Source organism: Moschus berezovskii, chromosome 9 (assembly GCF_049115385.1).
Source record: "Moschus berezovskii isolate FMDL1 chromosome 9, NW_MosBer_1.0, whole genome shotgun sequence".
In the NCBI taxonomy this organism is placed as follows: Eukaryota; Metazoa; Chordata; class Mammalia; order Artiodactyla; family Moschidae; genus Moschus; species Moschus berezovskii.
Genome location: NC_142468.1, coordinates 64,674,294 through 64,702,061, shown reverse-complemented (window position 1 = coordinate 64,702,061; position 27,768 = coordinate 64,674,294). Strand labels below are relative to the sequence as shown.

Sequence of the window (27,768 nt, the reverse complement as noted above, 5' to 3'; positions counted from 1 at the left end):
CCATATGCCATGGAGCAATAAGCCCTTACATCACAACTAGCCTGTGCTCTAGGGCCTGGGAGCCATAACTTCTGAGCCCACTGCAACTACTGAATAACTTCTGAGCCCACTGAAACTACTGAAGCCTGTGTGCCCTAGAGCTTGGGCTCTGCAACAAGAGAAGTCACTGTAATGAGAATTCCTCATACTGCAACTAGAGTTGCCATAGCCCCCATTTCGAAGGCAATGGCAAGCCCTCCGGTACTCTTGCCTAGAAAATCCCATGGATGGAGGAGCCTGGTAGGCTGCGGTCCATGGGGTCACTAAGAGTCGGACACGACTGAGCAACTTCACTTTCACTTTTCACTTTTATGCATTGGAGAAGGAAATGGCAACCCACTTCAGTGTTCTTGCCTGGAGAATCCCAGGGAAGGGGGAGCCTGGTGGGCTTCCGTCTATGGGGTCACACAGAGTCGGACACGACTGAAGTGACTTAGCAGCAGCAGCAGCAGCAGCCCCCATTTGCTGAAACTAAAGAAATGCCCCACACGGCAACGAAGATCCAATGTTGCCAAAAATAAATAAATAAATATGATTGCTAGATTATATGGCAGTTCTATTTCCCAGTTTTTTGAGGAATCTCCACACTGTTCTCCATAGTGGCTGTACTAGTTTGCATTCCCACCAACAGTGTAAGAGGGTTTCCTTTTCTCCACACCCTCTCCAGCATTTATTGCATGTAGACTTTTGGATAGCAGCCATTCTGACTGGTGTGAAATGGCATCTCATTGTGGTTTTGGTTTGCATTTCTCTGATTATGAGGGATGTTGAGCATTTTTTCATGTGTTTGTTAGCCATCTTTATGTCTTCTTTGGAGAAATGTCTGTTTAGTTCTTTGGCCCATTTTTTGATTGGGTCATTTATTTTTCTGGAATTGAGCTGCAGGAGCTGCTTGTATAATTTGGAGATTAATCCTTTATCAGTTGCTTCATTTGCTATTATTTTCTCCCATTCTGAAGGCTGTCTTTTCACCTTGCTTAGAGTTTCCTTTGCTGTGCAGAAGCTTTTGATTTCAATTAGGTCCCATTTGTTTATTTTTGCTTTTATTTCCAATATTCTGGGAGGTGGGTCTTGGAGGATCCTGCTGTGATTTATGTCAGAGAGTGTTTTGCCTACGTTCTCCTCTAGGAGTTTTATAGAATCTGGTCTTACATTTAGCTCTCTAATCCATTTTGAGTTTATTTTGGTGTATGGTGTTAGGAAGTGTTCTAGTTTCATTCTTTTACAAGTGGCTGACCAGTTTTCCCAGCACCACTTGTTAAAGAGACTGTCTTTTCTCCATTTTATATTCTTGCCTCCTTTGTCAAAGATAATGTGTCCATAGGTGCGTGGATTTATCTCTGGGCTTTCTATTTTGTTCCATTGATCTATATTTCTGTCTTTGTGCCAGTACCATAGTGTCTTGATGACTGTGGCTTTGTAGTAGAGCCTGAAGTCCGGCAGGTTAATTCCCCCAGTTCCATTCTTCTTCCTCAAGATTGCTTTGGCTATTCGAGGTTTTTTGTATTTCCATACAAATTGTGAGATTATTTGTTCTAGTTCTGTGAAAAATATCGTTGGTAGCTTGATAGGGATTGCATTGAATGTATAAATTACTTTGGGTAGTATACTCATTTTTACAATATTTGTTCTTCCAATCCACGAGCATGGTATATTTCTCCATCTAAAAGTGTCCTCTTTGATTACTTTCACTAGTGTTTTATAGTTTTCTATGTACAAGTCTTTTGTTTCCTTAGGTAGATATATTCCTAAGTATTTAATTCTTTTCGTTGCAACAGTGAATGGAATAATTTCCTTAATTTCTCTTTCTATTTTCTCATTATTAGTGTATAGGAATGCAAGGGATTTCTGTGTGTTGATTTTACATCCTGCAACTTTACTATATTCATTGATTAGCTCTAGTAGTTTTCTGGTAGAGTCTCTAGGGTTTTCTGTGTAGAGGATCATGTCATCAGCGAACAGTGAAAGTTTTACTTCTTCTTTTCCAATTTGTATTTCTTTTATGTCTTTTTCTGCTCTGATTGCTGTAGCCAAAACTTCCAGAACTATGTTGAATAGTAGTGGTGAGAGTGGGCACCCTTGTCTTGTTCCTGACTTTAGGGAAAATGCTTTCAGTTTTTCACCATTGAGGATAATGTTTGCTGTGGGTTACACACCGAGGAAACCAGAATTGAAAGAGACACATGTACTCCAATGTTCATTGCAGCACTGTTTATAATAGCCAGGACATGGAAGCAACCTAGATGTCCATCTGCAGACGAATGGATAAGAAAGCTTTGGTACATATACACAATGGAGTATTACTCAGCCATTAAAAAGAATGCATTTGAACCAATTCTAATGAGGTGGATGAAACTAGAGCCTATTATACAGAGTGAAGTAAGTCAGAAAGAAAAACACCAATATACTAACGCATATATACGGAATTTAGAAAGATGCAAATGATAACCCTGTATACGAGACAGCAAAAGAGACACAGATGTATAGAACAGTCTTTGGGACTCCGTGGGAGAGGGTGAGGGTGGGATGGTTTGGGAGAATGGCATTGAAACATGTATATTATCATATGTGAAACAAATCACCAGTTCAGGGTCGATGCATGTTACAGGATGCTCGGGGCTGGTATGCGGGGATGACCCAGAGGGAGGATAAGGGGAGGAGGGAGGTGGGAGGGGGGTTCGGGAGGGGGAACTCATGTACACCCGGGGCGGATTCATGTCAATGTATGGCAAAACCAACCAATATAATATTGTAAAATGATTATCCTCCAATAAAAATAAAAATAAAAGAAATAAGTAAAATTGTAAAACAAAGACACAAGTGATGAGTCTATTAAAAATGGAGTATAAGTTTCTTTTAAAAGTATAATACACCACTCATTTTTAATTATAAAAATGTAAATCCAGTATATTAATGTTTCAATACTATATCTAAAATTCCAGGAACAAACTTGACAACTATGGTATTCTTTACATAGGCATTAAAAAATTAATAAAGATGATTGAGTTACATAAAGATTCTCTTAAATTATATACTTTCTTTGAATATAAATAGTAGTAAATCAGGATCCCTCCAATTCATTCTGGCTGCAGGGAACTGGGTGCATAAATGATGACTTCTGTATAGTATGCCTTTTAATTCAGCCCCTGGACACAAGAAAGGCTGATCCTTTAATAGTATGTTCAGATCATTTCCACAGTTTATGGAACTTTGGTATGACAGTTGGTCATACTCAAGTAAATTATTTAAGTATTTTTGTCTACTAAGAAAATTAAAAAAATACTAGCTACTGAAGATTTTATACACTATTTTTCATTTAATTTTTAGAAAACGCCAATTAGGTTAGAATTATATTTATTTCCTCAGTCAAGGAAACTGACACTTAAAGAACTGATAAACTTTTCTAGGTCACACGGTTGATAAGAAGCAAAAGATGAAATAGGAGCCCAATATTGTCCAATTTCAAGGCTACCCTTTTAATTGTGATAACTAATATTTTGTTCCTATTATTTATATTAATATGTTGTGTTCACAAATTTTTCAAATCAATGTGCACTTTATTTGCAGTCCCAAGGAAAAGTGATAAAGAGTTTTTACACTTAGGAAGGCCTAATTATGTTGAACTCAATTACATAGCAATTGGTGATAGACTAAGATAATGAATCTTTCTTTTGGAGGAAGGTTAAGCATACAAAAAGGTTTTGATTCTGTGAGTCCTGACAGTTTAAGAGAATTCAGATTCTGCTTTTGAATTTTATTTCAGGACTTCAATGAATGTATGCTCTGTTTGTGCTGAGCTCTGTGCTCATATCTGTTACATAAATCAGTAAATGACAGGGTATTTTATATTGCCTCAGGAAGAAATTTGCATGTGTTACTGGTGTATCCCTTCAACCATACTTTTTTTATTTTCATCTGTTGAAACAAAACAACACTGAAAACCACCCAAGAGACCATGAATAACAGTAAAAATAATCATTATTTAGCAGGTAGTGATAAATCACTATAGAAGAAAAACTGGTTTCCCATCAAGTTTGGAAATAACAGTCTAATTATTTTCATGCCATGCTTAGATCAGCAGGTGAAAGGACACCTCAACCTAAACCTTAATTCATCATGCATTTCTAGCCTGATACCTTGGAATTAAGCAGTTCAAGCAACGTCTTTCTTCACAAGATAATTTTTTCAGGATATAAAATAGATCAATATTTAGGATTTTGATTTTGGTATTTCATCTTGGCATATCATTTCTCTGATATAAAGTTGATCATAATAACACCTTTCCTTTTATGAATGTGTACTGCTTTATATCTCTATTTCACTACTGCTATGCTCTGGATTTATTACTGATAGCTTTGTATTTTGAGCCTGCAAATACCACCTGACCCCTCCACACCTCATTAATAACTTTCTCTAATAGCCTTTTCATTAAATTTACTGCCAGTAAATTCTTATTCCTATCCATCCTATACATTGCCACCAAAGTAACTTAATCTTATTATCCTGCTCCAATTAACTGAGTGCAATGATTTTGGAATGTTACTTATAATAATAGCTAACATTATTGAACATTTACTGGGTACACTGATGAACTATTCAGCTAAACTTAGTTGAAATCTACAATATCAGCATGAATATTTTCTAGGTTTTGTTATAATATGTCTGCATGCTATGGTTTTTCCTGTGGTCATGTATGGATGTGCGAGTTGGACTGTGAAGAAAGCTGATCACCGAAGAATTGATGCTTTTGAACTATGGTGTTGGAGAAGACTCTTGAGAGTCCCTTGGACTGCAAGGAGATCCAACCAGTCCATTCTAAGGGAGATCAATCCTGGGTGTTCATTGGAAGGACTTATGCTAAAGCTGAAACTCCAATACTTCGGCCACTCGTGCGACGAGTTGACTCACTGGAAAAGAGTCTGATGCTAGGAGGGATTGGGGGTAGGAGGAGATGGGGACGACAGAGAATGAGATGGCTGGATGGCATCACCGACTCGATGGACATGAGTTTGAGTGAACTCCGGGAGTTGGTGATGGACAGGGAGGCCTGGCGTGCTGTGGTTCATGGGGTTGCAAAGAGTCGGACACGACTGAACGACTGAACTGAACTGGACTGAACTGAATGACTCCATATGGACCTTTCTAGACTTGTGGGGACATGGATATTTCATATGTTTTTTCTTTTATTTCAAGTGGGACTTCTTTGTATTTGTTTTTTAATATCTTTATTTTAAAATGATAGCTATAAAGTTTGGAGAAGGAAATGGCAACCCACTCCAGTGTTCTTGCCTGGAGAATCCCGGGGACGGGGGACCCTGGTGGGCTTCTGTCTATGGGGTCACACAGAGTCGGACACGACTGAAGTGACGCAGCAGCAGCAGCAGCTATAAAGTTACTTGTATATTACTAAAATTTTATTATAAAAACTCAAGGACACTACATAGTGAGATTCATTAAATAAATATAGAGGAGAAAAAGCATATAACTGAGCTGAAGTATTTTAAAAGCAGAAGGCTCCAGGATAATCAATCATCTAAGTCTAGTTAGTGGTTTTTTATTTCTATTAGTTGCTTTATTGGACCCATCAAGAAATTTGAGGGCTTTAGTTTCCTCAGTAGTGGTAAGGGTGATCTTTAAAATCCACTGCAGCATTGAAACCGATGAATATTTGAATATTATGTACTATCTAGTTCTATAGATGAGCTCCACTATTAATATTATATCACAATCTACTATTTTTCCTTTCTACTAATAACTGAGCTGCTTGAATATTTGCTATAAGTGTTTGAAGATCATTAGACTGTGTGACCAGAAAAAACCAACCATCTGTACTATGGAAACATTTTAATTTTAAATATTTTTGAAACTATGAAAATGTGAAAATGCAGAAGCATATAGAGAATATATAAACTTATAACCATATATTTATCAATAAAGTGAACTCAATATTTTATCATATTTTGCTTAGATATCTTTTAAAAACAGATAAAATCTTACAGATTTATATAACCCCACAATCTACCCCTTTCCTGATACATTTTTTTTCCACTGACCACAAAAAAAATTATACATAGGATATGATTTTTTATCTTTTCCCAAATATGATTTTATACTTTTCCAACATATATTTGAATACATAGAAGTTACATTGGTTGAAAAAGAAAAAAAAAAACTATCTTCTTCCAAAATACAAGCTTTTTTGCTATGATAAAAATAATTTTTAAAGACTTCCCTTGCAGTCCAGTGATTAAGACTCTGGGCTTTGACTTCAGGGGCCTTGGGTTTGTTCCCTGGTTAGGGAAATAAGTTCTCACAAGCTATGCAGGCAAAACAACTTTAAATAATAATTTTTCAGTAACTGAGTTTTTGTTTTACTTCCTCAAAACAACTGCACCTAAATGGGCATGGCATTGTAGAATGTATATACACAAGTACAAGAATTCTTTCCACTATTTGTCTATCTTTATGGTTTCATATGATTTCCCTGGTGGCTCAGACAGTAAAGCATCTGCCTACAATGTGGGAGACCCGGGTTCAATCCCTGGATAGCGAAGATCTCCGGGAGAAGGAAATGGCAACCCACTCCAGTATTCTTGCCTGGAAAATCCCATAGATGGAGGAGCCTGGTAGACTACAGTCCATGGTTTCATATATGGGTATAATATCCTTATATTATCAACTAATAATGACTAAGAATCTGCTCCATGTTCAAAGTAATGCTATTGAGCACTTTATAGTGAAGAAAATATGCATTTTCTCAAGATTTACACTACCTTGTATGGCAATATTTCATTTGCTGCATTCTCTAATGTACTGAGAATACACAGATCTAGCTATATACACAGTGTAGTCAGTGTTTTTCTTTTCTGTTCTGTTCAGTTCAGTTCAGTTCAGTCACTTAGTCATGTCCGACTCTCCGCGACCCCATGACTCACAGCACGCCAGGCCTCCCTGTCCATCACCAACTCCCGGAGTTCACTCAAACTCATGTCCAGAGGTCGGTGATGCCATCCAGCCATCTCATTCTCCGCTGTCCCCTTCTCCTCCAGCCCCCAACCTTTCCCAGCATCAGAATCTTTTCCAGTGAGTCAACTCGTCGCATGAGGTAGCCAAAGTATTGCAGTTTCAGCTTTAGCAGCAGTCCTTCCAATGAACACCCAGGATTGATCTCCTCTAGAATGGACTGGTTGGATCTCCTTGCAGTCCAAAGGACTCTCAAGAGTCTTCTCCAGCACCACAGTTCAAAAGCATCAATTCTTTGGCGATCAGCTTTCTTCACAGTTCAACTCTCACATCCATACATGACCACGGGGAAAACCATAGCCTTGACTAGACGGATTCCCATTTTAATAGATTTCACCAGAAAATAAAATTATCATTTTTATTATGTCAGGAAATATATTATTTTAATTTCAGTGTTAGGGGAGAGTTAGCCCAGTGTAGCCTTTACAGATAAACTTGATGGTTTGTTATGTGTTTTGACTTTTTACTATCTCAAAATAATAACTTTTATTTTGATACTTCAAAAGTTTTATTTTCTAATCTTGACCAAAATGCCCAATTCTATACTTGACTTGGGTGAAGTTTATTCTGTTTCCAAAGAAAGTATTTTCCTTCCGTACTTCCATTGCAGAGCCACTGTGTCAGATGGGCAATATAATTTACTTATTTTTCATCAAGAACTAACTAAACTTAGACTAATACATGTGCTTATCGCATTATGTGTAAAAGTTCCTACTTTATCTTGTATTGTGGTTTTGTTAATTAACTAAGCATTATTTGATTATTTATTATGCTAGTTTGGTTTACATGGATCAGTTTTTTGAAGTAGATGTGATACTAAATAACTGCTGCTGCTGCTGCTGCTGCTGCTGTCACTTCAGTCATGTCCAACCCTGTGTGACCCCATAGATGGCAGCCCACAAGGCTCCACCATCCCTGGGATTCTCAAGGCAAGAACACTGGAGTGGGTTGCCATTTCCTTTTCCAGTGCATGAAAGTGAAAAGTGAAAGTGAAGTCGCTCAGTTGTGTCCAACTCTTCACGACACCACGGACTGCAGTCTACCAGGCTCCTCCATCCATGGGATTTTCCAGGCAAGAGTACTGGAGTGGGTTGCCAGTGCCTTCTCCGACTAAATACCCAAATACAGCAATTTTTTGATGGTTGCTTTTACATTCATCTAATTAGAATTGTCAAATCTAGAACATATAAAATAATTTTATACTAGCTAAAATGAATATGCTTTTAAATTATTCTGAGTCAATTAGAATCTCTTTGTAAACAGAGGTCGTTTTAAAATAAACATTTGTTAAAAAAGAAAAAAATATTAAAATCTTCATAAAAAGAAAAATTTATAAGAAAATTTAAATTTTCTTTGAAATATTTTGTTACAAATCATAGTGTTACCTTTATTAACTTTGGCATTAATAATAAAAGTGATAATTTTAAACATTTTAATCCATAAAAGAATATATATATATACACACCCAGAACATGTCAGTGAGACAAAGTGCTTTTCTGAACCTAATGTAATTCTCAGATGAGGAACCAAAAACAGAATTATTACTGAGGGTCAAATATATTAATAATTGAGAAAATTCATATGTGAGATATTTATTTTTATCAAATCTTTTAGATGTTTTTAATATACAAGTTAAAATGTTTCAATGTTCACATTAGCAAGTTTTCCTTTAAAGAATTAGGGGTCCATAAATAGTGAAGGAACATTCATGCAAGGATGGGCACGATAAGGAGGGAAACATAAGGACCTAACAGAGGCAGAGGAGCTCAAAAAGAGGTGGCAAGAAAACACAGAAGAACTATACAAAAAAGTCTTAATGACTGGGATAAACATGATGGTGTGGTCACTCATCTAGAGTCAGACATCCTGGAGAGTGAAGTCAAGTGGGCCTTTGGAAAGCATTACCGTGAACAAATCTAGTGGAAGTGATGGGATTCCAGCTGAGCTATTTCAAATCCTAATAGATGATGCTACTGAAGTGCTACACTCAATATGCCAGCAAATTTGGACAACTCAGCAGTGGCCACAGGACTGGAAAAAGTCAGTTTTCATTCCTATCCTAAAGAAGGACAGTGCTTAAGAATGTTCAAATATCATACAATTGTGCCCATTTCCCATGCTAGCAAGGTTATGCTCAAAATCCTTCAAGCTAGGCTTCAGCATACTTGAATTGAGAACTTCCAGATGTACAAGCTGGGTTTAGAAACGGCAGAGGAACCAGAGATCAAATTGCCAACATCTATTGGATCATTAAGAAAGCAAGAGAATTCCAGAAAAACATCTACTTCTGCTTCATTGACTATGTGAAAACCTTTGACTGTGTGGTTCACATAAAACTGTGGAAAATTCTTAAAGAGATGGGAATACCAGATCATTTTACCTGTCTCCTGAGAAACCTGTATGTGGGCTAAGAAGCAAGTTATAACCTTAAATGGAACTGACTGGTTCAAAACTGGGAAAGGAGTACATCAAGGTTGTATATTGTCACCTTGTTCATTTAACTTCTATGCAGAGTATATCATGAGAATGCCAGACTGGAGGAGTTACAAGCTGGAATAAAGACTGCTGGGAGAAATATCAACAATCTCAGCTATGCAGATGATACCACTCTTATGGCAGAAAGTGAAAAGGAACTAAAGAACCTCTTGATGAAGGTGAAAGAAGAGAGTGAAACAGCTGGCTTAATGCTGTTTTCATGACTGCAGCCATGAAATTAGAAGACAGTTGCTTCTTGGAAGGAAAAGTATGACAAATAGACAGTATATTAAAGAACAAAGACATCATTTGGCCAATAAAGTTCTGTATAGTCAAAACTATGATCTTTCCAGTAATCATGTACAAATGTGAGAGTTGGATTGTAAAGAAGGGTGAGCACTGAAGAACTGATGCCTTCGAAATGTGGTGCTGGAGAAGATTCTTGAGAGTCCCTTGGACAGCAAGGAGATAAAACCAGTCAATATTAAAAGAAATCCACTCTGAATATTCATTGGAAGGACTGATGCTGAAGCTCCAATACTTGGCCCCCTTGATACAAAAAGCTGACTCATTAGAAAATACCCTGATGCTGGGAAAGATTGCAAACGAAAGGAGAAGAGGGTGGCAGAGGATAAGTTGGATGGCATCACCGATTCAATGGACATGAACTTGGGCAAACTCTGGCAGATAGTAAGCGACAGGGAGGCCTGGCGTGCTGCAGTCCTTGGGGTTGCAAGGAGTAGGAAATGACTTAGCTACTGGACAACAACAAATAATGAATAGCATATATCATTCCTAAAAAAATTCATAAACTCATAAGATAAACTTGACTAAATGCTCTAAACTTAAGTGAACTCTCCTTATCCAACTACAAGGTCTCAACAAACTTGCTTTTTAAAAAATTCATACTTGAATTCTTAGAAGTCTATTTCCTAGTCTCCTAAGTAGTATTACCAGGGTAGACTATGCATAGCCATTGGAAGTAAATATTAATTTCTGCAGCTGCAAGAAGGCATTGAGAAGTCATAGCTCTATTAAAACAAAATTGATGGAAACATGTATTGACAACCCTATGCAAAACAGATAATCAGAAAAAAATTTCAATTTCCCAGAAGACTCTTCTCTGCACCTAGATGATTATTCTTCATCTCACTTCATTCTCACAAGATCATTATTTATTATTTTGAGATAAGTTGCTAAGTCTTTAACTTAGATGAAAAGTCCAGAATTTCACCTTATTTGGAGTACTCACTTTATAGAAGAAGATGAATAAAGACAGAAGAGATTTCAAATGTTCAAACCAATACCCTATAGCTCAGTGTCAAGGTTGGGAAAGCTATTTTTTAGCATGTGGGACTTCTTGAAATCTATGTCAAAATACTAAGAAGCAACCCTCACATGAACACAAATAAAACCATGCCTAAATTTTTTTTTTTAATTTGGCAAATGTACTCATTATATTTTAAATCCATTTTATACTTTTATTTATATTCTTCTGATTGCATGCAAACTATCTCATATGTAATTATTGACATCAATTTGTGTCATTATGCATAGGCACACTAAACGCATACACACTGGAAATAGAAGCAAATGTCAGTCAGTCAAAAGAGAGGAGTGCATAGTATTTCTAAAATATTAAAATATATCAAAATATTATCTGGCTATACAAAATGGTAGTAAAATATAGTGAACTACAATTACTTTATTGCCATTTGCTTTTAGCAGCAATATAACTGCTCAGGTAGTGACAGAAATAAATAATAGAGCATTCATAAGCATGGACTTCCCCAATAGCTCAGCAGGTAAAGAATATGTATTCAATGCAGGAAACATAGGAGACATGGGTTCAATCCATGGGTCAGGAAGATCCCTTGGAGGAGGAAATGGCAACTCACTTCAGTATCCTTGCCTGAAAAATCCTGTGAACAGAGAAGCCTGGCAGGCTACAGTCCATGAGGTTGCAAAGAGGTGAACACGACTGAGTGACTTGAGTGTAATTTACTAGAACTCACTGCTCTTTATAACTGTCTGATACTGGGTTAATTTACCCTCTATAATGCAAACTCGACATAGCAAACAATCTTTTTGTCACTGTGATATTCCCACAGTGTAGCCTAGTACTTACTGAATTGATGTATTAATACAAGCATTATTGTGTCAGTTACTCAGTAGAAAGATGTATCTTACTTTCTCTATAAGAAGACAGACATTTTGCTCATCCTAATAAAATGTTTTGCCATTATTTAGATTACTGACAGATAGCTAATAAAAACTCAAGTCCAACATCAAAATTAATTAACAATTGTCTCTCATTGAGCAAAACCAATTATGAACAAAGTTTCATTCCTTGCTTTAATTTCTAGAAAATCAGCTGTGGACTCTTCATTTTCATCTTCCACATAATATATCCTCTATCAGTCCTCTCATCTGCTAATCACATTTCTAATTAGCAAAATGTCTTATTCTCTCCTGCTGGCCTTTTTATTATTATAACAATCAGATTCATACAAAAAATTTTGTATTTGGACCTTCATTGTTTAATAAAACTACTCTATTTTTCTAATAGGTATTTAAAGATAAAGTGCTTGCAAAACTAAGTATAAAATGCATAATTTACATATGCATTTATTTCCCTCTGATATACTTAAGTGTTGCTTTCATCTCTAAGTTCAATATTTTTCTGGCTCATAATTCTTGACTTCACTCATATCTCTATTCAACATCAACTCCTAAGAAAGGAGTCCCTGACCATACTATCTCATATGATACCAATATCACTCTTTACTCCATGATCTTACTACATTTTACCTCCAAAACATTTTTTTAACTATCTGAAATCATAATGGTTGTTTGTAGGTACGATTTCTTTCTAAATAAAAAGGAAAGTTTCACAAGATAAGGAGCTTTACCTGAGTTATTGTTAGGGCTGTTTCTGTCTTATCAACTCAAGAGTGGGAGGCACATCTTTGTTCTCAGCTGCAGGGTATATTAGGTACCAATTTAAAGGCAACAGAAGGAATTCCAGGCAATATCATTGATACAATGTCCCACAGATATCCCCCCATATCATCATACCACTGTTAGCAATGAAACCAGATGTTAATAAAGCCACATATATTATCTAACCATTTATTGGTGATAAAACAAAACCATCTTTAACATTACTATTATTTGTGCTTATAATGAAATATAAGCTAAACTCAGAGGACATAAGACCTCATCCAGAATTTTAGAAATTAAAGGTCACCAAAAAATATTTCATTTGCCATAGTTAGAGCCGTCTTGAAGTGGGGAGTAGCTAAACTTCTAGTTGTTAATTTCTTGGTATCATGAATGCTGCTTTGGGCAACTCTTTCCTTCTCAGTTTTATCTTTTGTCACCTGTCTCTTAGCAGCTTGATACTCCTCTGAGTCACTTCTTTTTTTTTTTGGCTGTGGAGGTATTTTGGCTCATTTAATCCTAATTAAATAACTTTGGTCTTTGGAATGCAAAATTCAAAATAATTATTTAAATAAGCAAGGAAATACAGTTATAATTGAAGCGTTAGGAGTCTCAGCCCTTTTGAAAGTATGCCTTCTTGTCCACACAATAATGCCTCTTAGAATCTCATATGTTCCTCTTAGTTGTCAAATTCTTGTTATGCAAGTGATCTGCCTTGCAAAGTGTTGCATGGGTTTTTACATACTGACCAGTCAAAATATGTTCTAAAAATATACAAACTGTATTCCAACTCAGATTTTTCCTTTTATTCCTGAACATAGTTAAGGATTATGAATCCAGCCACTGAACTGTGGGGTTATTTACTTTATTTCATTTAGTTTTCAGGAATAAATAACATGATGAATGCAGGAAAAGTTTATTATTGTTTCATTTTAGCTAGTGTACTTGATTATTCAAAATTAGATTCCTTCTTTTCACCAGACTAAACTATAAGTCCACTTCATGAGAACATGGTTTAAAAATTGTCTCAAAGTTATGGAATTGTGGAAAAAGTAGATAAACCTCTTGTTACTTCTCAAGTTTTCATGAGATTCTTTGAATACAGAATAAATTTTTAAGATACCAGTTTTCTTCTGTCTCTGCTCTGTGTGTTGCACAGCATTAATCAATTTCTGATAATATTCTATTGATTTATTATTTTATTTTATCTTATTATATCTTTGATCTGCTCTCTACCAGAATACAAGTTTCATGAGATCATGGACTTTTTCTGCTTGGTTTACTTTGTATTCCACGCACATATAATAGTATATAACATTTAATTACAAAATAAGAATTAATGTTGAGGCTTTGATGGATACTTAGAGAAGCATGTGTCAGATTTTAGTATCCTTTTACATAGATCATATATATAATCTAATCTTTATTTATTGACTCAGGCACTGTAAAGACATGAACGTCTGAATTTTTTATGCTTTCATTATTTGAAATAAATGGTACAACTTCATAGATAAATCTTTTTTTTTTTTTAGTATTTTAAAAGTCAATTTAAGAAGCTGATCTTTCTGAGATTATATTTTCAGCATAAATTCAAATGGTATTATTAATATATTCAGTCAAACACTGCCTACCATAGCGACAGATCTGGGGAGGAATTTGAGTTCTTCACAAATACTTGATCCTTATATTCCTTGCAGTACTTGAAGATAATAATTGTTTGCCTTGTGTGGCCTCATATAATGTCACAGGGCTTACTTTGGATAAGGATATTTGAACAGACGTGATATGTGCTCCTTTCAGGGAGGATTTTAAAACCTGGTGCATATTTTCAACATGCTTTCTCCAAAAAACAACTGATATTGTAATGATTGTTTTGTATCAACATATAGAAGTACTTAACCTCAGTTCAGTTCAGTTCAGTTCAGTCACTCAGTCGTGTCTGACTCTCCGCGACCCCATGAATCACAGCACGCCAGGCCTCCCTGTCCATCACCAACTCCCGGAGTTCACTCAAACTCATGTCCACAGAGTCGGTGATGCCATCCAGCCATCTAATTCTCCGTTGTCCCCTTCTCCTCCCGCCCCCAACCCTTCCCAGCATCAGAGTCTTTTCCAGTGAGTCAACTCGTCGCATGAGGTGGCCAAAGTATTGCAGTTTCAGCTTTAGCATCAGTCCTTCCAATGAACACCCAGGATCGATCTCCCTTAGAATGGACTGGTTGGATCTCCTTGCAGTACAAGGGACTCTCAAGAGTCTTCTCCAACACCACAGTTCAAAAGCATCAATTCTTCAGCGATCAGCTTTCTTCACAGTCCAACTCTCACATCCATACATGACCATGGGAAAAACCATACCCTTGACTAGATGGACCTTTGTTGGCAAAGTAATGTCTCTGCTTTTTAATATATTATTAAGGTTGATCATAACTTTCCTTCCAAGGAGTAAGCATCTTTCAATTTCATGGCTACAATCAGCATCTGCAGTGATTTTGGAGCCCAAAAAAATAAAGTCTGACACTGTTTCCACTGTTTTTCCATCTATTTCCCATGTAGTGATGGGACCAGATGCCATGATCTTTGTTTTCTGAATGTTGAGTTTCAAGCCAACTTTTTCACTCTCCTCTTTTACTTTCATCAAGAGGCTTTTGAATTCCTCTTCACTTTCTGCCATAAGGGTGGTGTCATCTGCATATCTGAGATTATTGATATTTCTCCCAGCAATCTTGATTCCAGCTTGTGCTTCTTCCAGCCCAGCGTTCCTCATGATGTACTCTGCATATAAGTTAAATAAGCAAGGTGACAATATATAGCCTTGACGCACTCCTTTTCTTATTTGGAACCAGTCTGCAGTCTGTTGTTCCATGTAAAGTTCTGACTGTTGCTTCCTGACCTGCATACAGGTTTCTCAAGAGGCAGGTCAGGTGGTCTGGTATTCCCAACTCTTTCAGAATTTTCCACAGTTTATTGTGATCCACACAGTCAAAGGCTTTGGGATAGTCAATGAAGCAGAAATAGATGTTTTTCTGGAACTCTTTTGCTTTCTCCATGATCCAGCGGATGTTGGCAATTTGATCTCTGGTTCGCCTGCCTTTTCTAAAACCTGCTTGAACATCTGGGAGTTCACGTTTCACGTATTGCTGAAGCCTGGCTTGGAGAATTTTGAGCATGACTTTACTAGCGTGTGAGATGAGTGCAATTGTGTGGTCGTTTGGTATACTAGGTACTTAACCTAGTATACCAATATTTGTGGGATACTAGGACTGATGTTAAAGCTGAAACTCCAATACTTTGGCCATCTCATGTGACGAGTTGACTCACTGGAAAAGACTCTGATCCTGGGAAAGGTTGGGGGCAGGAGGAGACGGGGATGACAGAGGATGAGATGGCTGGATGGCATCACTGACTCGATGGACATGAGTTTGAGTGAACTCCGGGAGTTGGTGATGGACAGGGAGGCCTGGCATGCTGTGATTCATGGGTCGCAAAGAGTCAGACATGACTGAGTGACTGAACTGAACTGAACTAAGGACACCACAAGAGAAGGCAATGGCACCCCACTCCAGTACTCTTGCCTGGAAAATCCCATGGATGGAGGAGCCTGGTAGGCTGTAGTCCATGGGGTGGCTAAGAGTCAGCACTTTCACTTTTTACTTTCATGCACTGGAGAAGGAAATGACAACCCACTCCAGTGTTCTTGCCTAGAGAATCCCAGGGACAGGGTTGCCTGGTGGGCTGACATCTATGGGGTCACACAGAGTCAGACACAACTAAGCGACTTAGCAGCAGCAGGACACCCAAGGAAAGAGTGACCCATAGGTCATGAAGATCCCCTGGAAGAGGGCATGGCAACCCACTCCAGCATTCCTGCCTGGGGAATCCCAATGACAGAGGAGGCTGACAGGCTATAGTCCACAGGGTAGCAAAGAATCAGACATGACTGAAGCAACTTAGCATAGGTGCATGCACGCAAGGAAAGGATAATACAAGAAGTACAAAGGAGATAGCATAATGGAAAAAAAAAAACCCACAAAATTATGTGTTAAGTGAAACTATTCTTATCCAAAAATATTCTAGAGTTTGTTTGTTAAATCTAGGACCCTTTATTGCAGCACCTTATAAAAACATACAGTAAGTCCCGTACATGTTAATGAGTTCCATTCCGAGGGTATGTTTGAAAGTGCAACTTATTTGGAAGTCCAAAACAGTTGGCCTAGGTACCCAATTAACACACTTGGCTATATAGTACCATAATGAAATAGGGAGATAGTATTTTTCACACAAATAATGCATAAAAACAAACACAAAAATAAAACATTTTTAGCTTACAGTACAGTACAATAACTGGCATATGGGGGCTGGCATAAGTGAACAGTTAAGAAGAGTTTCTGATTGGACAAGGGAGAGAGGTGGAAGATGGTTGAGCTGAAGGATCATCAGCTGGAGGAAATGGAAGGCAAGCTGCAATTTCATTCCTGTTTTACCTTGATGGCACAGGTTCTGGTTCCTTGCTGGATTCAGTTCTAGCTACCCTCTTGAAAAACAAAAAACAAAAAACCCAGTGACGTCTGGATAGTAGTTCTTTTTTTCTCATCATAGAATGACACCATAGCACTGGATTGCATTCTGAGCTGCAACGTTTGTGTAGCAGTCTACGTTCTGGTCCTATGCCTCAAAAATTAACAGTGCTTTCTCAAATAAAGAAAATCCCTTTGCCATTTCCTGCATCATGAACCTCTTCACTTCTTCAGTTACTTCTTCTTCCTTTTTTCTTTGTCCTGTCTGTTGGCCTCCGATTCCATCAGGTCTTCACCTGTAAACTCCTCCAGTGGCACAGCATGGAGTTCAGTGAAGTCATCCTTTTGCAGACCTAGCTCCAGGTTCTCCCTGAGGGTCACTGAGCTGTTGAAGACCCATTTGGACTCCTCAACCACCTTCTCAAATCCACAAAAATAGTGAACAAAATGTGGGAAAAGATTCTTCCGAATCCTTTCATGGTGATGGCTGTAACTTATACCAAGCAAAGTCAATGTGTTTTTGCGGCCTTGTAGATGTTATAGTCCTTCCAAAACTGCCACAAGGTTGTTCCTGATTTGTCACTTGCATTTACTGCCTGATGAAAAGCATGACATATTTTTTGAAAGCTGCTATGACTCCTTGGTGCCTAGGTTGGATACATGATGCATGTTTGCATCTTAGAAAGTTTGTTACTTTAAGATTCATATGTAGGGACCTTATTGTATATTTTTGAATCTAGCATCTCTAAGCAAAGAAGCAGCTAACTAAATATAAGAACACTTCCTATCAATTTTTATGTTGTGTTATTGACACGTATCTTTTAGAATAAATTTAAGCTTCAGTTCAGTCGCTCAGTTCTGTCCGACTCTTTGCGACCCCATGAATCACAGCACGCCAGGCCTCCCTGTCCATCACCAACTCCCGGAGTTCACTCAAACTCATGTCCATCGAGTCGGTGATGCCATCCAGCCATCTCATTCTCTGTCGTCCCCGTCTCCTCCCGGCCCCAACCCTTCCCAGCATCAGAGTCTTTCCAGTGAGTAAACTCTTCGCATGAGGTGGCCAAAGTATTGGCGTTTCAGCTTTAGCATCAGTCCTTCCAATGAACACCCAGGATTGATCTACTTTAGAATGGACTGGTTGGCTCTCCTTGCAGTCCAAGGGACTCTCAAGAGTCTTCTCCAGCACCACAGTTCAAAAGCATCAATTCTTCAGCGATCAGCTTTCTTCACAGTCCAACTCTCACATCCATACATGACCACTGGAAAAACCATAGCCTTGACTAGATGGTCCTTGGTTGGCAAAGTAATCTCTGCTTTTCAATATACTGTCTAGGTTGGTCCTAACTTTCCTTCCAAGGAGTAAGCGTCTTTTAATTTCATGGCTACAATCAGCATCCGCAGTGATTTTGGAGACCAAAAAAATAAACTCAGCCACGGTTTCCACTGTTTACCCATCTATTTCCCATGAAGTGATGGGACCAGATGCCATGATCTTTGTTTTCTGAATGTTGAGCTTCAAGCCAACCTTTTCACTCTCCTCTTTCACTTTCATCAAGAGACCTTTGAGTTCCTCTTCACTTTCTGCCATAAGGGTGGTGTCATCTGAATATCTGAGGTTATTGATATTTCTCCCAGCAATCTTGATTCCAGCTTGTGCTTCTTCCAGCCCAGAGTTCCTCATGATGTACTCTGCATATAAGTTAAATAAGCAGGGTGACAATATACAACCTTGACATATTCCTTTTCCTATTTGGAACCAGTCTGTTGTTCCATGTCCAGTTCTGACTGTTGCTTCCTGACCTGCATACAGGTTTCTCAAGAGTCAGGTCAGGTGGTCCGGGATTCCCATCTCTTTCAGAATTTTCCACAGTTTATTGTGATCCACACAGTCAAAGGCTTTGGCATAGTCAATGAAGCAGAAATAGATGTTTTTCTGGAACTCTCTTGCTTTCTCCATGATCCAGCGGATGTTGGCAATTTGATCTCTGGTGCCTCTGCCTTTTCTAAACCTGCTTGAACATCTGGAAGTTCACAGTTCACATATTGTTGAAGCCTGGCTTGGAGAATTTTGAGCATGACTTTACTAGCGTGTGAGATGAGTGCAATTATGCGGTAGTTTGGGCATTCTTTGGCATTGCCTTTCTTTGGGATTGGGATGAACAATTTCTTAGCTGAGCCTAAAAAGTACAACTTAAGGACATTAAGATTTTGAGAAAATTTTTTTCCATACATTAATTTTTAACTTCATGTGAAATATCTGTTCTCTTTTTAAGTTTTTTAAAGTAGTGATTCCAGAATTCTAGTGCTTTTTTATAGACTGCAGCAACATTTATAAAAAGTATATAGGCCAATAATCAAATCAAATTTTAAAACAACTTTTCTCATTATATTTAAATAAAGACCATACAATTTAATCAAAAGAGTCAGCTAATTTTACAAAAAATTTGGAGGAATTCTGCGTATAGTTACCAAATGCATCCAGCAAGGAGTTTAATGATACAGTACTGATTTTATAATCTTAATTTAAGAATAAATAAGTTTCTAACAGTTTGTGGATTAAAAAAATGGTGGGCTCTTTTGAACTGAACTTACCATGAGTCTTTAAGGGTCAAATTTACTTTTCATGCTTCAGCAAATCAAAAATGTGTTGCATAATTAAAACTATGCTTGATATTAAAAAGGAAAGTACTTTTCATTAGATAATATAGACAATTTATGGATAAAAGAAATTACTTATATAAATAAGCTCAAAATAAAAATATAGAGTAAAATAATGATTTTAAAATATTAAATTATGTAATGTAAATTAATAATCCCTTGAAAAAAGCAGCCTCATAGTCTAAGACATAAATACTAATTATTAGAGAAGAAATCATTTTTAAAAATTTATGTTGCTTAAATTTAAAATTTATGTTATAGAAATTTAATATTTGCTACATTCCTAACATCTTTAAATATCATCCAAGTTACACTGGTTACATTCTGAAGCTCATTGATTCAAAATTCTTAAGTTTGGCACATGAAAAGGCCATATTCATGTCATATAAAATTTTCACTACAATAATCATCAGATCAGAATTAAAGAAGGATTATGTTAAATGCTAGTATTTGATTGTGTCTTAAAATAATGTTAATATCTAAATGTGCATACTTGAGGAAGTAGGAAGCTAAATTTTCTACGATAATATAGAAAAATGACTTAATGACTTTGTTTCCTATTATTAAACAGAGAATGTTAAAAATTATATCAATTTCATTGTATCTGGAATGCTCCTGCCCTGTGGTCCTCAACTTCAGTGTGCAAGAGGACCTTCAACAGAAATGACTTCTACTGAGGCCACGTTTGCACGTTAAGGTTGTTCACGAAAGCGTTAAATGTAAAGAACATGGGAGTGGAACATGGAAAAAGAGCAGTGTTTGTACTTCATCTTTCTGTTCCTATACTATATCTACAAGCATTTCCTTTCTTTCACATTGGCAGGAGAGTTGAAGGCCATTACTCTTTATTGAAACATCCCCAAAGATACATCAAAGTTTCTCTTCAATGGCAAGATACAGTGTGTGGGTAAATTACCAATTAAAATAGAGTATAACAAAAACAAAGCAACCTAAAAAAATAATACTTGTTTCTAAATATAAAATCCTAACAACAAAGAAAACCAGAAAATAATGCAAGGCAAGTAAAGAGCTAGCTTCAGAAACTGTAAGAAAAAGGATTGTTGTTTGAACCATGGTTTGTAACACTAGAAATGTCTTCCTCTGGTGTATAGCATGAATCCCACAAACTTGGAAAGAATAGTATTAGCATCAGACTTATTGATCCAATCAAGAAAGCTTTAAAATAAGACTGAAAGTGGAAAAGAAAAATGTGAATCAGTAAAATGGATATTATAGAGGACAATAGTTTTGAAATAAAAATAAGACAAGTGAAAATAATGTCTAGAAATTATTTTGTGAAAATCATGCCTTGGAATACTACTTAGATCCAGGATATACAGTGTTCTGAATAAAGCTGAAATAAAAATAGTACATATGTTAAACTCTTGAAATGCACTTTAAAAAAAAAGCAAAAACTGTTAACACATCCCAGGAAGATGAGTTTAAGAATTACCACAGATGTTTGTGTAAGGAGTGGCCTGCATAAGGGAATCTGGCCTGTGGTATAAGTGGGGAAAATATTTTACTCCAAACTCCAGTTACCTGACAGGTATTATTATCTTTGACTTCCCAGGCAGGAGTCAAGGCTTCATTTGTTCAGAAATACTGAATAGTTCTCAAGGTTATATAGCTTATAATGATAAGGGTAGATTGGCTAGAATTGGAAGCTAGGTGTGCAAGAAATTCAAAATTTCAGCAAAACACAGTAACGAGAAATTTATACATATACATGCATGCAAATATAATGCATTCTAGTGTAGCAGTACTCTTGCCTAGAAAATCCCATGGATGGAGGAGCCTGGTAGGCTGCAGTCCAGGGGGTCGCTGAGGGTTGGACATGACTGAGCGACTTCACTTTCACTTTTCACTTTCACACATTGGAGAAGGAAATGGCAACCCACTCCAGTGTTCTTGCCTGGAGAATCCCAGGGACGGGGGAGCCTAGTGGGCTGTCGTCTATGGGGTCACACAGAGTCGGACACGACTGAAGTGATTTAGCAGCAGCAGCAGTGTAGCAGAATGGGGGGAAATCACTGAACTAATTTGTTCATAAGGATGAACAAAGTGACTGGGAAATGTGTGTCATCAATATCAGGGAGTTATATACTAGTTTTATGATCAGGAAGCAAAGACAGGAATTTAGAGATGCTCATGTCAGGAAAGGAAAATTAAAAAAAAAAAAAAACAGAAAATAGCATGGCAATCCCAGGAAAAAAATATTACAGATGATAGTGTATTAATAATGAGTAAAAAATATGCACAAGAATGAAGTGCTTTAAATAGTTGGATCCCTCTTCAGTTCAGTTCAGTTCAGTCATGTCCAACTCTTTGCGACCCAATGAATCGCAGCACGCCAGGCTTCCCTGTCCATCACCAACTCCCAGAGTTTACCCAAACTCATGTCCATTGAGTCAGTGATGCCATCCAGATATCTCATCCTCTGTTGTCCCTTTCTCCTCCTGCCCCCAATCCCTCCCAGCATCAGGGTCTTTTCCAATGAGTCAACTCTTCGCATGGGGTGGCCAAAGTATTGGAGTTTCATCTTCAACATCAGTCCTTCCAATGAACATCCAGGACTGATCACCTTTAGAATGGACTGGTTGGATCTCCCTGCAATCCAAGGGACTCTCAAAGAGTCTTCTCCAACACCACAGTTCAAAAGCATCAATGCTTCAGTGCTCAGCTTTCTTCACAGTCTAACTCTCACATCCATACATGACCACTGGAAAAACCACAGCCTTGACTAGACAGACCTTGGTTGGCAAAGTAATGTCTCTGCTTTTTAATATGCTATCTAGGTTGGTCATAACTTTCCTTCCAAGGTGTAAGCGTCTTTTAATTTCATGGCTGCAATCACCATCTGCAGAGATTTTGGAGCCCAGAAAAATAAAGTCAGCCACTGTTTCCACCATTTCCCCATCTATCTCCCATGAAGTGATGGGACCAGATGCCATGATCTTAGTTTTCTGAATGCTGAGCTTCAAGCCAATTTTTTCACTCTCCTCTTTCACTTTCATCAAGAGGCTTTTGAGTTCCTCTTCACTTTCTGCCATAAGGGTGGTGTCATCTGAATATCTGAGGTTATTGATATTTCTACCAGCAATCTTGATTCCAGCTTCTGCTTCCTCCAGCCCAGCGTTTCTCATGATGTACTCTGCATATAAATTAAATAAGCAAGGTGACAATATATAGCCTTGACGTACTCCCTTTCCTATTTGGAACCAGTCTGCTGTTCCATGTCCAGATCTAACTGTTGCTTCCTGACCAGCATATAGGTTTCTCAAGAGACAGGTCAGGTTGTCTGGTATTCCCATCTCTTTCAGAATTGTCCACAGTTTATTGTGATCCACACAGTCAAAGGTTTTGGCATAGTCAATAAAGCAGAAATAGATGTTTTTCTGGAGCTCTCTTGCTTTTTCAATGATCCAGCAGATGCTGGCAATTTGATCTCTGGTTCCTCTGCCTTTTCTAATACCAGCTGGAAATTCTGGAAGTTCATGGTTCACGTATTCCTAAAGCCTGGCTTGGAGAATTTTGAGGATTACTTTATTAGCGTGTGAGATGAGTACAATTGTGCGGTAGTTTGAGCATTCTCTGGTATTGCTTTTCTTTGGGATTGGAATGAAAACTGACCTTTTCCAGTCCTGTGGCCACTGCTGAGTTTTCCAAATTTGCTGGCATATTTAATACAGCAATTTCACAGCATCATCTTTCAGGATTTGAAATAGCTCAACTGGAATTCCATTACCTCCACTAGGTTTGTTCATAGTGATGCTTTCTAAGGCCCACTTGACTTCACATTCCAGGATGTCTGGCTCTAGGTGAGTGATCACACCATCGTGATTATCTGGGTCATGATCTTTTTTCTTCAGTCTTCTGTGTATTCTTGCCACCTCTTCTTAATATCTTCTGCTTCTGTTAGGTCCATACCATTTCTGTCCTTTATCAAGCCCATCTTTGCATGAAATGTTCCCTTGGTATCTCTAATTTTCCTGAAGAGATCTCTTGTTTTTCCCATTCTGTTGTTTTCCTCTATTTCTTTGCATTGATTGCCGAGGAAGGCTTTCTTATCTCTCCGTGCTATTCTTTGGAACTCTTCATTCAGACGCTTATATCTTTCATTTTCTCCTTTGCTTTTGGCTTCTCTTCTTTTCACAGCTATTTGTATGGCCTTCTCAGACAACCATTTTGCTTTTTTGCATTTCTTTTTGATGGGGATGTTCTTGATCCCTGTCTCCTGTACAATGTCATGAACCTCTGTCCATAGTTCATCAGGCACTCTATCAGATCTAGTCCCCTAAATCTATTTCTCACTTCCACTGTATAATCATAAGGGATTTGATTTAGATCATACATGAATGGTTTAGTGGCTTCGAAGGACTGTGCAGGAAGCATGGCCGAGCGGAGCTACCCCACCCCCAAGGTCAGGGGCGGTGACCTAGTGCACCAGGCTACGACGGTGCAGGAGATACCGAGATGAGCTACCCCACGTCCAAGGAACGGCGACTGCACAGGGCACAGGAGGGCCGAGAGGAGCCACTCCACGTTTAAGGTCAGGAGGGGCAACTCGTCCAAGGTAAGGAGCAGGGACTGTGTTTTGCTGTAGCAGCTGTGAAGAGATACCCCACGTCCAAGTTAAGAGAAACCCAAGTAAGATGGTAGGTGTTGCGAGAGGGCATCAGAAGGCAGACATATTGACACCATAATCACAGAAAAGTAGCCAGTGTGATCACACGGACCACAGCCTTTTCTAACTTAATGAAACTAAGCCATGCTGTGTGGGGCCACCCAAGACAGACGGGTAATGGTGCAGAGGTCTGAAAGAATGTGGCCCACTGGAGAAGGGAATCACAAACCACTTCATATTCTTGCCTTGAGAACCCCATGAATAGTATGAAAAGGCAAAATGATAGGATACTGAAAGAGAAACTCCCCAGGTCGGTAAGTGCCCAATATGCTACTGGAGATCAGTGGAGAAATAACTACAGAAAGAATGAAGGGATGGAGCCAAAGCAAGAACAATACCCAGTTGTGGATGTGACTGATGATAGAAGCAAGGTCCAACGCTGTCAACAGCAATATTGCATAGGAACCTGGAATGTTTAGGTCCGTGAATCAAGGCAAATTAAAAGTGGTCAAACAGGAGATGGCAAGAGTGAATGTCATCATTCTAGGAATCAGCGAAATAAAATGGACTGGAATGGGTGAATTTAATGCAGATGACCATTATATCTACTACTCTGGGCAGGAATCCCTTAGAAGAAATGGAGTAGCCATCATGGTCAACAAAAGAGTCCGAAATGCAGTACTTGGATGCAATCTCAAAAACGACAGAATGATCTCTGTTCGTTTCCAAGGCAAACAAATCAATATCATGGTAATTCAAGCCTATGCCCCAACCAGTAATGCTGAAGAAACTGAAGTTGAATGGTTCTATGAAGACCTACACGACCTTTTAGAACTAATACCCATAAAAGATGTCTTTTACATTATAGGGGACTGGAATGCAAAAGTAGGAAGTCAAGAAACACCTGGAGTAACAGGCAAATTTGGCCTTGGAGCACGGAATGAAGCAGGGCAAAGGCTAACAGAGTTTTGCCAAGAGAACGCACTAGTCATAGCAAACACCCTCTTTAAACAACACAAGAGAAAACTCTACACATGGACATCACTGGATGGTGGATACCGAAATCAGATGGATTATATTCTTTGCAGCCAAAGATGGAGAATCTCTATACAGTCAGCAAAAACAAGACTGGGAGCTGACTGTAGCTCAGATCATGAACTCCTTATTGCCAAATTCAGACTTAAATTGAAGAAAGTAGGGAAAACCACTAGACCATTCAGGATCCCTCTTAGGAGTAAGTTTAAAATCTGTCCATTTGAGGGGAGGACTTAGCTAGTAACTCTTCTGTCAAATATGATTTATAGAGAAGGTGATTTGCATACATAATGGAGACTTCGGGAATGAAATTTAAGACTTTTAGAATAAAATAAAAGAATGATAAGTAGGGTTGAGTAAATTAATTCTGCAGATGTAACCAGACAGCCCTTCAGCATAGAGGAAGCAAAGGGCAGTTACCCAGACACTCTAAGAAAATATAACCAAGGGAGACAGTGAGAAATTAAAGATGAAATTCTGACTCAAATGTTGGAGAAAAGAAAAACAACTTATAACCAGAAAAAAGGAAAAGACACCTAAATAAAATGATTCAGTTTTACACTGCAGTTTGGCATTGTGCGTTGTGATAAGTCACTTCAGTCATGTAGGACTCTTTGAGACCCTACGTACTGTAGCCCCCCTGGCTTATCCATCCGTGTTATTCTCCAGGCAAGAATACTGGAGTGGATTTCCATGCCCTCCACCAAGTTATCTTCCTGAACCAGGGATGGAACCTGCGTCTCTTATGTCTCCTGTACTGGCAGGCAGGTTCTTTACCACTAACACCACCTGGGGTTCTTTGTTTTTTAAAAGGATATGTAATAAAAGATGAATATGATTGTCCAAATCATTTGGTAAAGACTTGGAGAGGAATGTGAGGTATCCAAAGTCAAGAATGTGCTAAGATGCTCTAAATATAAAAGATCTAAAAACACTGACTGTGTTGAGAAAAGAAAAGGAAAAGGATAAGCCAATAAACCAGAGGAGAAAGGGCTGTTGAACATTTTTGTTTCTATCTTTCCTATAAAGAAAAAGTACCATTAAATTCTAACAGGTATAATAGAACAAACAATTTTGACATGCATTTGGTATTTACTTAGGAACTAAAATAAATAAGAGTAATAGAGAAAATTTCCAAATGAACAATTCCTGCCCACCATGCCTGTGACCTGTGAATACTTAGACAAGAAGGATAAGAATATTCAACTTAAAATGTATCTTAATTTTAATGACATATCTTGCATAGTCTTTTATTATAACTTTTAACAAGATTAAAAAAAACAATGGTTTTATGATAGTGAGACTGAATGGATTGGTGGTGATGGATCAATCTTTAAGCAAATTCAATCTTTTCTACTTTCGAAACTCAAAATGATATTGTATGATTTAGCTATGAAAGTGGAAAACATATTTTACAAATCTCTACATAATACAAAGATGTAAAAGAAAGCTAACAGCTTATGTGATAATCAAATAAATCTTCAAAAATGTTCTGTTATGCTGAAACAATCTTTCCAGATAACTTACTATATAACAGGAAATAATGAAAATACCTACATTTAAATTAAAAAATATATCATTTATACCAGCAAAGGATAACTGAATTTAACACTGGTTCATTTGAAAAGCTATGATATTTTTACAGACTCTATAATCTTCAGCTACTTTAGGAAAACACCCTATTTCATTGTTTTTTCACATTTTACCAAAATATTTATATTCTTCAGACACATTAAATTAGCTTTTAAAAGTCAGATATACTTTGAATCCCTGAGAATAAAAATTTGTAGGATTTATAGCTTAGGAAATGAGACAAAGAATTACTTGGTGCAGGTAAATATAAGCACATGTTAAATAAGTTTCTTTCATAGAAATTATACCATGTAATTTCTATAACATATCTAAATGATGAAGTATTTCAGAAAGCTCACTTTAGTATGTGTCGCATCATAGTAAAAATGCATAAATTAATTTCAAAGATTTGTAAATAATTTGAAACACTTCTTGGTAGTGTAATATTATCTTTGATTTAGAAAAATTATGGTCTGAAATTCATTGAAAAATGATTAAAATTTATATCAACACATCATCGTAACAAGATCTTCAAAAAGAATCACATAAGCACAAACGAATATAGTTAAATTCCTCACCTGCCTAATACCCAACCTGTATGCAACAATCCGATCCACTGCATCAGGATTCATCTGAGTCCACTGTAGACTGTAGGAATAAACACGGTGTCTGTTCTGCCACACAGGATTGTAGGTATCATAATAGAATTCTGGAGCATAGGCCTTTCCTAGAAACAGAAAGAGACCTTAATTTTAAATGTATATTACAGTCAAACTTAATTACTCTTTTTGTACCTTTTATTACTTTTACTTCATGTTCCATAAGTAATTCTTATATTTAAAAAGTCATATGTTTAAATTCAAATTAATTTCTGGAGAA

The 27,768-nt window shown here is 37.5% G+C and overlaps 1 protein-coding gene across 1 annotated transcript in view; it reads right to left on the bottom strand.

Moving 5' to 3' along the window:
* MDGA2 (MAM domain containing glycosylphosphatidylinositol anchor 2) overlaps window positions 1-27,768 on the bottom strand; it is a 962,529-nt gene that overhangs the window by 60,432 nt on the left and 874,329 nt on the right. The window contains exon 10 of the mRNA XM_055436380.2: window positions 27,468-27,616. Coding sequence (XP_055292355.1) covers window positions 27,468-27,616 — 149 coding nt within the window. The remainder of the gene's footprint in view (window positions 1-27,467; window positions 27,617-27,768) is intronic.